The sequence below is a fragment of the Pleurodeles waltl genome, chromosome 3_1 (genome assembly GCF_031143425.1).
Source record: "Pleurodeles waltl isolate 20211129_DDA chromosome 3_1, aPleWal1.hap1.20221129, whole genome shotgun sequence".
NCBI classification, from domain to species: domain Eukaryota; kingdom Metazoa; phylum Chordata; class Amphibia; order Caudata; family Salamandridae; genus Pleurodeles; species Pleurodeles waltl.
Window position 1 is genome coordinate 1,526,390,437 of NC_090440.1, and position 12,975 is coordinate 1,526,403,411.

The 12,975-nt window shown below is 45.8% G+C and overlaps 1 protein-coding gene across 1 annotated transcript in view; it reads left to right on the top strand.

The window, feature by feature from the left end:
- Positions 1-5,321: 5,321 nt before the first annotated feature.
- THEMIS2 (thymocyte selection associated family member 2) overlaps positions 5,322-12,975 on the top strand; it is a 263,194-nt gene continuing 255,540 nt past the window's right edge. The window contains exon 1 of the mRNA XM_069225106.1: positions 5,322-5,737. Within this exon, the coding sequence (XP_069081207.1) occupies positions 5,632-5,737 (106 nt within the window). The 5' untranslated portion in view covers positions 5,322-5,631. The remainder of the gene's footprint in view (positions 5,738-12,975) is intronic.

A 12,975-nucleotide genomic window follows, 5' to 3' on the forward strand; every position in this document is an offset into this window, starting at 1 on the left:
GGGAAAGCGTCGCTGGAGCAGTTTTCTTCCGAAGGGGGGAGACAGCCCGGTAGGGCTGGGGCCAAAGCAGTTGGTGTCTCTGTCTTCTCTGCAGGGTTTTTCAGCTCAGCAGTCCTCTTCTTCTTAGGTTGCAGGAATCTGAGTTCCTAGGTTCAGGGGAGCCCCTAAATACAGAATTTAGGGGTGTGTTTAGGTCAGGGAGGGCAGTAGCCAATGGCTACTAGCCCTGAGGGTGGCTACACCCTCTTTGTGCCTCCTCCCAAGGGGAGGGGGTCACATTCCTATCCCTATTGGGGGGATCCTCCATCTGCAAGATGGAAGATTCCTAAAAGTCAGAGTCACTTAGGCTCAGGTTGCCTTAGGGGCTGGCCTGACTGGTCAGTGACTCCTCCTTGTTTTTCTCATTATCTCCTCCGGCCTTGCCGCCAAAAGTGGGGCCGTGGCCGGAGGGGGCGGGCAACTCCACTAGCTGGAATGCCCTGTGGTGCTGTAACAAAGGGGGTGAGCCTTTGGGGCTCACCGCCAGGTGTTACAGCTCCTGCAAGCGGGAGGTGATAAGCATCTCCACCCAGTGCAGGCTTTGTTACTAGCCACAGAGTGGCAAAGGCACTCTCCCCATGTGGCCAGCAACATGTCTCGAGTGTGGCAGGCTGCTAAAACCAGTCAGCCTACACGGGTAGTTGGCTTAGGTTTCAGGGGGCACCTCTAAAGTGCCCTCTGGGGTGTATGTTACAATAAAATGTACACTGGCATCAGTGTGCATTTATTGTGCTGAGAAGTTTGATACCAAACTTCCCAGTTTTCAGTGTAGCCATTATGGTGCTGTGGAGTTCGTGTTTGACAGACTCTCAGACCATATACTCTTATGGCTACCCTGCACTTACAATGTCTAAGGTTTTGCTTAGACACTGTAGGAGCACAGTGCTCATGCACTGGTGCCCTCACCTATGGTATAGTGCACCCTGCCTTAGGGCTGTAAGGCCTGCTAGAGGGGTGACTTATCTATACTGCATAGGCAGTGTGAGGTTGGCATGGCACCCTGAGGGGAGTGCCATGTCGACCTACTCGTTTTGTCCTCACCAGCACACACAAGCTGGCAAGCAGTGTGTCTGTGCTGAGTGAGGGGGTCCCCAGGGTGGCATAAGATATGCTGCAGCCCTTAGAGACCTTCCCTGGCATCAGGGCCCTTGGTACCAGGGGTACCAGTTACAAGGGACTTACCTGGATGCCAGGGTGTGCCAATTGTGTAAACAAAAGTACAGGTTAGGGAAAGAACACTGGTGCTGGGGCCTGGTTAGCAGGGCTCAGCACACTTTCAAATCAAAACATAGCATCAGCAAAGGCAAAAAGTCAGGGGGTAACCATGCCAAGGAGGCATTTCCTTACACTTGCTCAGTCTGATGCTCTAAATATTTACATGACTCCATTGGTTGACATTATGTGGACTTGCAACATAAGCATGCTCACATACACTGATGACATGCACCTGAATCTGTCCCTCGCGGGCAAAACCCCCAACAAGTTCACCACAAGCATGATCGAAGTGGCTGCATGAATGAAATCCAAAGGCCTCAAACTGAACTCAAACAAAATCGAAGTGGAGGTTTTTGGGAAAGACGCCTTGTCATGGGACTCTACCTAGAGGCCCACAGATCTCAGACCCACCCCATGCCTTGCTGACAAGGAAGAAACCTCAAAATTATTATAGACAACAACTTGACACGGCCACCCCAGTCAATGAAGTGGCCTCATCCTGCTTCAACACGCTAAGGATGCTGAAGAAAATCTTCAAGTGGCTACCAGACAACACCTGGAAAGCGATCACTCCAGCCCTCATCACCAGCAGAATATGTGAACACCCTGTACACAGGGATCACCAACCAGCTCACAAAAACACTGCATACCGTTAAAACACAACAGTCAGACTTGTCCTCAACCTCCCACGCCAAACCCACTTCATACCACACTCTATTGAACTCCACTGGCTCCTCATACACAAGGGAACACACTTTAGATCCTTCACCAACACCCACAAAGCAATCCACCACACAGGTTCTGTCTACCTGAATAGCTGCATTAATTTCCACCAATTTGCCGGACACCTCCCCACATCAGAACAACCTGCGCTTTTCTTGACTTTCTCAAGAAGCTGATGACCTGGCTCTTCAAGTAGCCCTCCAGGGCTGGCCTCGCACACCAGCTACAGGGCACCTGGATAGCCAGATGGGTGATTACTGTGCAATAAAAACACCAGTAACATCATATAATATACCACAACACGTAATAATATGACACAACACAGCGTAACAGTTAAGAGACGGTATTCAGCCTCAAATTTCACTATAAATGCCCTGGCTTTTCCCTTTTATGCTATTCAATCCTTATTGAAGGACTCCCAGAAACAGGCAAAACTAATAGGGCACAGGTCTTCTGCATTTACCTCATTGATGGTGCACTTCCTTTCAGATATGTAATTCAATTGTTGTGTGCAGCGGCAGGAGCACAGTCATCAACAGCGGCAAGGAGACACATATGGAGGAGGTAGTGGAATATGGGTTTCACACAAAAAAACTTGTCATGCATACTCCCTTCACAGGTATCAAGGTTTTGGTATTGAACTAGTGACAGAGGTGAAGAAGCCAGTAGACTTGGCTCTGGCAAAACCATTAGGGAAAGGTAAATGCTTTGCTTCTAAAATAGATTTGGAGCAGCCTTTTAGGCGAGAATGAAACAGCTCTTTCACAAAAAGGAGCACATAATATTATCAAAACAGCAAGAAAACGTCATGAATAACAAGAATAAAATGAAAATTTTGAGCATGTTTTAAAATGTCATTCAAAACACAACACCCTAATTCCTAATTCTATGCTCTATACTAAGAAAGCATGGAAGGCAGAGATACTTGCAGTTTAGAGTCTCTTAGGGAGAAGAGATGCACTGCATACCTTCTTGATAATAAAGCTGCCTTTATCAGCGGAGGCGTGACAGTATTCCCAGTGAAGGGAAAATACCCATTGCAGTAGCAGACAGTCATCCTTCCTCCGGAACTCAGCTTCAAGTGAGATGGAGCATCTACGAAGTTTGCTGGGAGTAGGTGAGACTGTCTCTGGCAGAATCTCAGGCAATAAGCTGAGCAAAGGACCTCTCCTAAAAAGTTGTCAAGCAGTGATCCTGTTATACTAAATCTTTTCAGAAGTTGGAATTTCTGGCATAACATAACATAATGTCTGACATGGATTATGTGGATCAAGCTGTGCGTCCCAGATGTTTCCTTTTGAACACATATGGTAAAAGGAGGTCAATTCAGACTACACTATTTTGGGTAAGTGTCTGTATCTATTTTTAATTAACCTTGACATGGTGGAAAGTATAGATTTTACCCAAACAAATGTTGCATCATGTGTTGTATCTATGTCATAAATCAGAGAGCTTGACATTTTCACAGTTCTTAGAAAGATACAATCAGATGATATCTGCGTCTAATGGCAGACATGATAATAAGTCTGCTTAAATCGAGAAAGATGGCGACTTCCATTATTTAAGAGTGAGAAGATGGCAGCCTTCATTAACCAAGAGATGGAGCGGGCCTACATAAAATAGAATCAGACCTTTGGGGCTTTACGTTACTCCTTTAGCCAGCAGTCCAGCACCCTGGATGATTCCATCATTTACGCATCCATTCAAAGGTGCCATCTTCCACAAGCCTCATTGGCATACCTTCAACTGGTTGTATGGCATTTGAGAGGGCAAACCTAGTAAGTCTAGGTCAGTGGTTCCCAACCTTTTGATTTCTGTGGACCCCCACTTTAACATTAATGGAAACCAGGGACCCCCACTGAATCATCATGGGAATCCGGGGACCCCCGCCTGAGTCCTTACTGGAAGCTGAGGACCTAATTGGACAATATTTGTTAATATTTTTTAATTTTCTAGGCTCTCGCGGACCCCCTGAGAAGGCTTCGCGGACCCCCAGGGGTCCCTGGACCACAGGTTGGGAACCACTGGTCTAGGTTGTGCCTGTGAAGCAGCTGAGAATATGTAGTAGACTAGTCATCTTTCAGTGTTAAAAAAAAATGACTTGAGCAATTAGTGGAATTTTGAGACATGGTGTGAGCAAAAGGGGTTAACCCTATTTTTGGTGAGCGAAGTTTAGTTCTAGGCATTCCGAAGGATGGTTTCTGCGTGGGTTAACAGATCCCACTTTGAGAGCTCATTGTGGGGGCTATAAGAGTGTTTAGAAGAGCCAGTTTAGAGTATCCCCTTTGGCTTCTAGATTATTGAAACGTTTTTCTGTAAAAAGACTATCAGTTCATTCTCTGGTTTCCTTGTGGGACCTGCCGCTGGTACTTCAGCTGCTTCAAGAGTCTCCATTTAAGTCACTGGAATTGGTAGGGCCTGATTAGATCTCGGTGGACGGGTTACTCAGCCACAATGGGACGGATATCACGGCTGCCGAAATTTAACTCCCATTATATCTTATAGTATTTATATTTTGGCGGATGGATATCAGTCACTGTTGTGACAGCATAACCCGTCCGACTAGATCTAAATCTGGCCCTTAATCTTTATGTCCTATAAAGGCTTTTTCTGGTGGCAATCTCCTTAGGGAGGAGAACTGGGGATCTAGGGGGTTTCTTCAGGTTAAAGCCATATTTGATCATTTTTCCAGATAAGGTAGTCCTTAGACATAGCCCTAACTTTTTTTTTCTAAAATACCAGTGTTTCACTGTTCACCTGACATCCATTTGCCAACTTTTCTACCTTTGCTGGAAGAAAAATTGCTTCGTGCCTTGGACGTACGTAGAGCACTTGTGATTTATTTCCAGAGAACAAATTTTTTTTCAAAGGTTGACCACTTTGGTACTTTTGATTTTCTTAACTTTTGGCGGAGACATTGAAATACTGGTCATGCCCCTAAAAGGCCAGATGGCATAAGTGGATACATACCCAGTGCTTAATTTGTGCAGGTGTTCGCCAATCCTCGGCACGACACCTTTTTCTAAACAATGGCAGGTATCTTTCTACCACATGGTGACACTGCCTGCTTATACTTTTTTTACAGCACAATTCCTCGTTACCAATTAAATACATTTTATAAAAACTAACAGATAATTACTGCTGTCACTTGCAGTTGGCAGCAGTGGCAAGAGCTGGTGACTCCCGAGAAATATTTTGGACCCTGGCACTTCATTTTTTCTTTTACAAATAATATTCCCACCCACTGCTGGTGTTAGTAGTTTCGAGACTTCGCTCTTAGAAGCAGGAAGTGGTGTGTATATTAAACTTCACAAGCACCGCCGTACTGCCGCCACTCCCTGTCACAGGCCAGCTGCACTGAAGAAGTGCTGAACGCCATGAAACAGTATTTCTGAGTAGTTCCCGGCGCTACGGAGGGCCGGGGCTAGCACCTAGAGGGCCAGAGCTGGAGCCGATGACTAGGGCAGATAGTTGCAGGCCAGGACAGGTGCTGACAGCGAGGTCTGAGCGGGAGGTGGGGTTGTAGTTAACAGCAGAGTCGGGGCTTGTGCTGGGTCTGAGACTCGGGATATGAGATTGGCGGCAGGTCTGAGGGCTGTGAGCGAAGAGCGGAGCTAGGAGGACTCTCCGCGGGTTCCGGGCGAGAGTTCAGCCATGGCGGGCCAGGAGGAATCACTGCCGCTCCAGGAGTACATTAGGTCTCTGAGCCCGTCCTCCCTGCCCAGGATTGTGCAGATCTGCTGCGGGGTCTACTTCCAGGGTAAGTGATGTCATCTCCCTGTCTTCGGTAATGTGGGGGGTGACCCTCAGATTGTCTTTGAAAATTAGTTTCATTTTCTAAAAACGTTTACACCTGCGGCGTCTTCTCACCTCAGGCCACCACTGATAAGACGGATAGACTCTTTTTGAGCAGAAATCGGGAGAACACCGTAGAAATATTTTATTTCCACACCTTAACTGTATTTTGGTGACTTGCTTTTTTTCCCTTATCTGTTCTTCTTTTGGAGGGGGAGGGTGAGGGTGAGGGGGGGTCTACTTTTGTAATATAAGAGAGAGAGGTGGTAAATTAGATCAGGCAAAATACGTAATAGTAAATTATAACTGGCATTGGTAGAGATGTCATGCTATAATTATTTTCCATTTGGTAATCTTCTTAAAACTTTTTTATGTATTCTGTTCAGTTTTACACTCTTTTGTTTTCTGTTGTCTGTTTAACGTAAACACGTCCTTCGGGTTAGTGCCCTCTTTCAATGTATATGTTTGTAATAATAATAATAATAATAATAATATTATTATGAACATGAAAATTGTGCGGCGAGGAAAGGCAATTTGTGTTCCACAAGATGCAATTAATGGCCAACTATACTCCATCTTATGTGCTATTTATAGTTCTTGCTTTTTCATGCTATAACAATAAACAGGTTTCTTTAAAAACACACTGCACATTTAGCAGATTTGAAGTGTGGATCACCAACAAACAGTATGTCCAGATTGGAAGCACTAACACTGTTCTTGTGAAACATTTCCAGTGCACTTGGCACTCACTATACATGCCTAGACGTACACGCTTTGTGCAAGAGACTATTGTTTCTGGTTCAAATTAATACAAAATTTACTACAAATGGAGCAAATTGGACGGAACATAGCATACAATACGTTGGGAAAGTTATCTGCCATTGCCAGTTGATTGCAGTATGCAGACGGGGTTGAGGCGAGAATGTTGCTAAGTGGCGTTAACGTATAATTAATGAGGTGCGAGGGGTAACAAACAAATCTACATATTTAAATGAAATTCAAATGGCGGTAAAATACTTCTTCGTCATGAAAATGTTTTGTGTCACTGTTTCCGTAGAATATCTTAATGGTACTGATGAAGCAGAAAATGAAGGTTTGATTTATTAACGCATAAACGTAGTGCTGACATAATCATGTGTGACATTAACCGAATTAATGAAGATTGTACGGGGACAAAATGTGCCCTCAGAGTAGTTTGCCATCATTTATACGCGTGCTTTATATAACGTGGTGTATTAGAATTGCACTAATCCGACATAATCATAAACGTGTGCTACGATTTGCTTGTTTGAAATGCTTTAGCTTAGCACTACTTTAGCGGAGGCTTTGGCCTAGTTGCCTGGTCTCACGGTTTAGATGTTTGTATTTTTCCACTGTGCTATTAAACGTGTATTTCTGCTTGAAGCTGTACTTTTTCAACAGAAACTGTTCACATGCTTATCTTAAAGTTGGTGCCAGCCTGGCATATTTTCTCTTTAATTCAAGGTCGACTTGCAGGTGTGGACAATGGAGGCTCTGAGAGTAAGCTAATCGAGAGACAATGTTGCAAATTACGTACCCATCTCCAAGGATAATGTATGCTTAAGTAAAAGCTTGAGAACTGTCGTTTTTGATTGGTCAATTTGAAGCTAACCTATGAACCCACCAATGGAGACCCTACTGGACTTGAGCTGTTGTCTATAAAACCCAGGTGCACGAGAGGAAAGCTCTCTATCTTCGGACATCCCGCCATTTTGACTTCGTAGCTACTATGACCCATTTTGCTGCGACGCCATTTTGAGAGACTTTGATGCTTTCTCTAATCGAGAGAAAGAGACCTTAATGATTCTTGCCCTAGAGACTTTAACTTTGACTTGCCCCTTTGCATGAAGTAGTAGCCTTACCTTGCCGCCGTGAGGCAATTGCCCCATCCACCCCTGCCCCTTTGTCCCGTCCTATGCTGATCGAGAAACGATACCTGTGAGACGAAGAGTTCATTGATTGCTGATCGGAATTGGTAATTATGAAAGGAAATTGTAAAATTGCATTGTGTTTCTTTTAGGTAATCAACTGCTGATTTTGATAAGGACCCTAGCTAGGAGTTTTTCTAAATTAATGTTGCTAAATTGCTTTTGCATGAAGTCCCACATGCTGATGCTAATTTGAGGTTAGATGAGGATTCCATATGTCGCACGATGCAATTGGAGATCTTGTTATGCTGACTAAATGTACGCAATTAGCCCATTACAGATTATCGTATTAGTGCTTTGCATTGCCATTATCGAATGCCTCGTGATTCAAATGCTACATAGATTACACTTGTTTCGACGTTATGGACAGCTATTAATGTTCATATATGTTTATCATTTGGTGTTGAGACACATTTATATTGTGCTAGCTTTGTTAATATAGGGAAATAAATTCACTAACTTCGCAATAAACTGGTGTGGTTATTCCTGACTGAAAGGTCAGGGTTCGCCGAAATGTATTCTGGATTAATTGTTAAGTGTTATGTTGTTCAAGGTGTTGCTTATGTTCGTTATTGATTACCGATAAGAGGTGATTGATCGATTAAGAGTACAGAGAGTTCCTACTTAGTCAAAAGATTCATCGACCTAAAGAGCGTCCGAACGCAGGTAAATTGTTACCACGTTCCGCTCTATCAGTACGGACAAGATTGTCAAAGCAGGATGGCGTTCAGAGGTAAATGTAGTGTCGTGACTCTACGTGGTGTGCTAGCGCTTAAGTAATGAGACACTACACGCTATAAAGTTATGCAGCGTAGCAGGTAGTGCTTTCTTGGCACACCTCACACAACTCCCTGCCCCACCTAGTCGCCACACTTTATTTATCTCCAACATCACGTGACCTGTAGGCCAAGCACAAAACGCAACACATAGAAGGGGGGTTGGATAGGCTCCTCCCCCTCATGTCCCATTACCACCAACAATGGTAGTGCCCCGCGACCAGTTACGTCACTGGCGCTACACTACATTCCTCCTAAAAACAAATAACGAAAGGCAGAAGGAAAAGTCAAACACAGGTACAAATGTTACCACACCAGATGATCTCGCAGCCTCTGAGATGGAGCGGGATTGCCGCATAAACCCTATCGGGTACGAGTAGACCAGTCAGTATTTGGATACTGCTCAAGAGTCGGACCGGTTAAGGCAGGTTCAGGACTTGGAGTAGATGCCAGTGGAGGCGTTGAAACATGGTTGTCAAAGTCAGGCACGGACGTCTGAGCTACATTAGACACCGGCAGATCAGAATCTCCTCCACCATCCAGCTTCGGGGAATTACATTTCTTGAACATGCAAATGTTTCTGGTGACAGTGAAGGTTCCCCACTGGGCCACAACCAAGATCCTCTCTGGCGCACAATGGTCCAGGGAGTTTTGTCAAACGGCAAGCGGAACTTTCTCCCAGGAGAGTGCTCCTTCAACAATACTTTATCACTCGCTTTTGTATCAGAATCCCTAGCACAACGTCTGCGACTAGTCTTCCGGTTAACACTAGTGCGCTTCTGGTACACTTGACAATCATCGATGGCTCATGGAATCCACAGCCTGTGATGCGGGATGGAATCTACCAATGCTCGACCAAATGAAACATGGGCGGGAGCTTGGCCAGTAGTGGAGTGGGGAATCTGTCTGTAGTTTCGCAAAAAAGGAATATATGGCATATCCACTTGACTGTCTACTGGCCGTAGCAATGCGTATCACTTTGTTTAGTGTCTGCATGAATCTTTCGACCTCCCTATTTGCCCGAGGCCATCGCGGAGTGATTCTCCGATGCCAGATACCGATGGTCTCAAAGTAGGAAGCAAGCTCCTTACTCTGAAATGGGGGGCCATTATCAGTCTTGATCTCCGAGATGAGGCCATGACTAGCCAGGACTTTTTCAATACGGAAAATTACAACATCGGCTGCAAGAGATGGGATGATCTCCACTTCGGGGTATTTGGAGAAATCATTGATTATCACCATTGTATACTGTCCATCAGGGAGACTCCCAAAATCAAGGCTGGCTGAAACCCAGGACTGATGCCGGCCCGGTTCTGTCTCAACAGGGACAGGCCGGCTGGGTTCTCCAGACGCTTGGCACCATTCACAAGACCGCACTGTATTTTCGACATGCTTGAATGTTCTGAGTTTTCACCATACCTTGGTGTCCATTGTGTGCCAGCTGTACCACCCTGTCAGTGAGAGAGGATGGAATTACTAACCGGCAAACTTTCAGCAAACAACCATCCGGATCCACAGACAATTTGTTACGGACGTGATATAAGCTCTTCATCATTCGATTGGAGGCAGGAGTGAGTGATGATAGTCGTTTCTTTACAGTATGCCATTGATTGACACGGATCACATGTAGAGCCTGTTGAAGGCAATCGTCTTGCGCTGTGGCCTAAACTAACATGTCCAAGGAGACGGGCAGCGGTCTTGATCTGTTGGACACATACCTCACGCTCTCTTCGGTTTCACAAGCTTCATGAATCTCGCTGGCGGTGGTTGCTCTGTGGTGGCGAGATAAGTAGTCAGCCTGGTTATCCGACCCGGTCGATATTCCAACCGACATCCATAGTCCTGTAATTGGAGCATTTTCTTGTTTTTGAAGCAAAATGGATCCCAGGCCCCTCAGGACAACATCAACTGCAATTTCTGTGTCCTTCTGGGGATCAAAATACCACAGAATAGTATCACTGGACAAGGCTTCTTTAATGGCCTCAAACGCCATTTGTTGTGCCATGCCCCAGACCCAAGGTTCGGAGGACTTTGTTAGGTTTCGGGGTGGTTGAGTCAGTAATGAAACAGCCACAATAGTCCACCACGCTTAATGTCTTGCACTTTTTCAGGGGCTACACCATCGGCTGAGAAGACGTATCCAAAGAATTGTATTCTGTTAGTGAGGAACTCACACTTTCTGCAATGAAGGGTCAGACCGGATTCTTTGATTCTTTGTAACACATTTTTGAGCTGGGTGTTGTCCTCTGCTACTGTTGTGGCATGTATCAAAATGTCATCACTAACATTGATCGTGCCTGGTAGATCTGCCAAGAGCTCGTGAATGCCATTTTGAAAGACTTCAGCAGCACTCGAGATACCGAAATTTAGTCTTTTGTACTGCTGCAACCCAACATGCGTCAAGAACGTGGTGATATAACGTGAGTCCTTGGCTAGGACTAGCTGGTGGTATCCTGAGCGCAGGTCTAGTTTGGAGAACCAACAGGACCAACTCAGTTCACCTATCAAATCGTCAATCGTGGTTGTCTGATAGCGACGTGGGGGAGACGCATGCCTACGCAAATTTGGACCTCCCTGGGCTGCTTGGGCCTCCGTGCGACCACTATCGGTGACACCCATGGTGTGTCCCCGGTGATGCGTTCTATGATGCAGACCGCTTCAAGTGATCCAGCTCTTTCTCCTCTTGCGGCCTGAGGTGGAACACAATGCGTCGGTGTCAGAGTGCCACTGGCTGTACAGTCTTATTGATGTGTAACTTGATTTCTCTATGACGCAGACATCCTATTCCTTCAAATACCTCAAGGAATTGGTGAAGGAGTACAGTTACTGATTCCTGATGTATGCCAAAAGCAAAAGTGACAACCCCTAACTCCTCTGCTGTTTGGCATCCCAGTAGCATCCCATGTCCTTTTTCAGCCACATACACTATGGCTTGGACTACCTTGGATCCATATGCAATTGACATTTGGAATGTGCCATTGAGGGCGAGAGGTGTACTCTGGCCATATGTGTATACTTTTATCCTGGCTTCTGCTAAGGGGGTGCTGGGACCATCTGGTGATACACATCTGCGGCGAGGATGTTTATGGAGGCCCCGGTGTCAACAACAGCTATGGTCGGATGAGCGCCTACCTGGATTTGGCACCATGACAGCTTCACAGACAACTGGACTGTGTTGCCAATGGTGAATAAGGAGTGGATAACTGTTAGACCTGACAGCCTTAGGGTAGTCACCCCTAACTTTTTGCCTGCCTCCCTCCTCGTTTTGGATACTGTTTTGCTGGTTTTTAGACTCTGCGCACTTTACCACTGCTAACCAGTGATAAAGTGTATATGCTCTCTCTCTGTAAACATGGTAACTTTGGATCATACCTGATTGAACTATTTAATCTACTTATAAGTCCCCAGTCATGTGCACTCCAGGTGCCTAGGGCATATAGATTAAATGCTACTAGTGGACCTGCAGCACGGATTGTGCCACCCACTTAAGTAGCCCCTTTTCCTTGTCTCAGGCCTACCATTGCTAGGCCTGGGTGTGCAGTTTCACTGCCACCTCGACTTGGCATTTAAAAGTACTTGCCAAGCCTAGAACTCCCCTTTTTCTGCATATAAGTCACCCTTAATGTGTGCCCTGGGTATCCCCTAGAGCAGGGTGCTGTGGAGGTAAAAGGCAGGACATGTACCTGTGTAGTTATATGTCCTGGTAGTGTAAAACTCCTAAATTCGTTTTTGCACTACTGGAAGACCTGCTCCCTTCATAGGCTAACATTGGGGCTGCCCTCATACACTGTTGAAGTGGCAGCTGCTGATCTGAAAGGAGCAGGGAGGTCATATTTAGTATGGCCAGAATGGTAGTACAAAATCCTACTGACTGGTGAAGTCGGATTTGATATTACTATTCTGGAAATGCCACTTTTAGAAAGTGAGCATTTCTTTGCACTTAAATCCTTCTGTGCCTTACAATCCACGTCTGGCTAGGTTTAGTTGACAGCTCCTTGTGCATTCACTCAGACACACCCCAAACACAGGGTACTCAGCCTCACTTGCATACATCTGCATTTTGAATGGGTCTTCCTGGGCTGGGAGGGTGGAGGGCCTGCCCTCACACAAAGGACTGCCACACCCCCTACTGGGACCCTGGCAGACAGGATTGAACTGAAAGGGGACCTGGTGCACTTCTTAGCCTCTCTTTGAAGTCTCCCCCACTTCAAAGGCACATTTGGGTATAAAACAGGGCCTCTGCCCTACCTCATCAGACACTTGCTGGAGAAGAAACCGGAACCAGAAACTACATCCTGCCAAGAAGAACTGCCTGGCTGCTCAAAGGACTCACCTGTCTGCTTTCTACAAAGGACTGCTGTCTTGCTGTTGCCCTGCTGCCTTGCTGAACTCTTGTCTGGCTGTGAAAGTGCTCTCCAAGGGCTTGGATAGAGCTTGCCTCCTGTTCCTTGAAGTCTCAGGACCAAAAAGACTTCTTC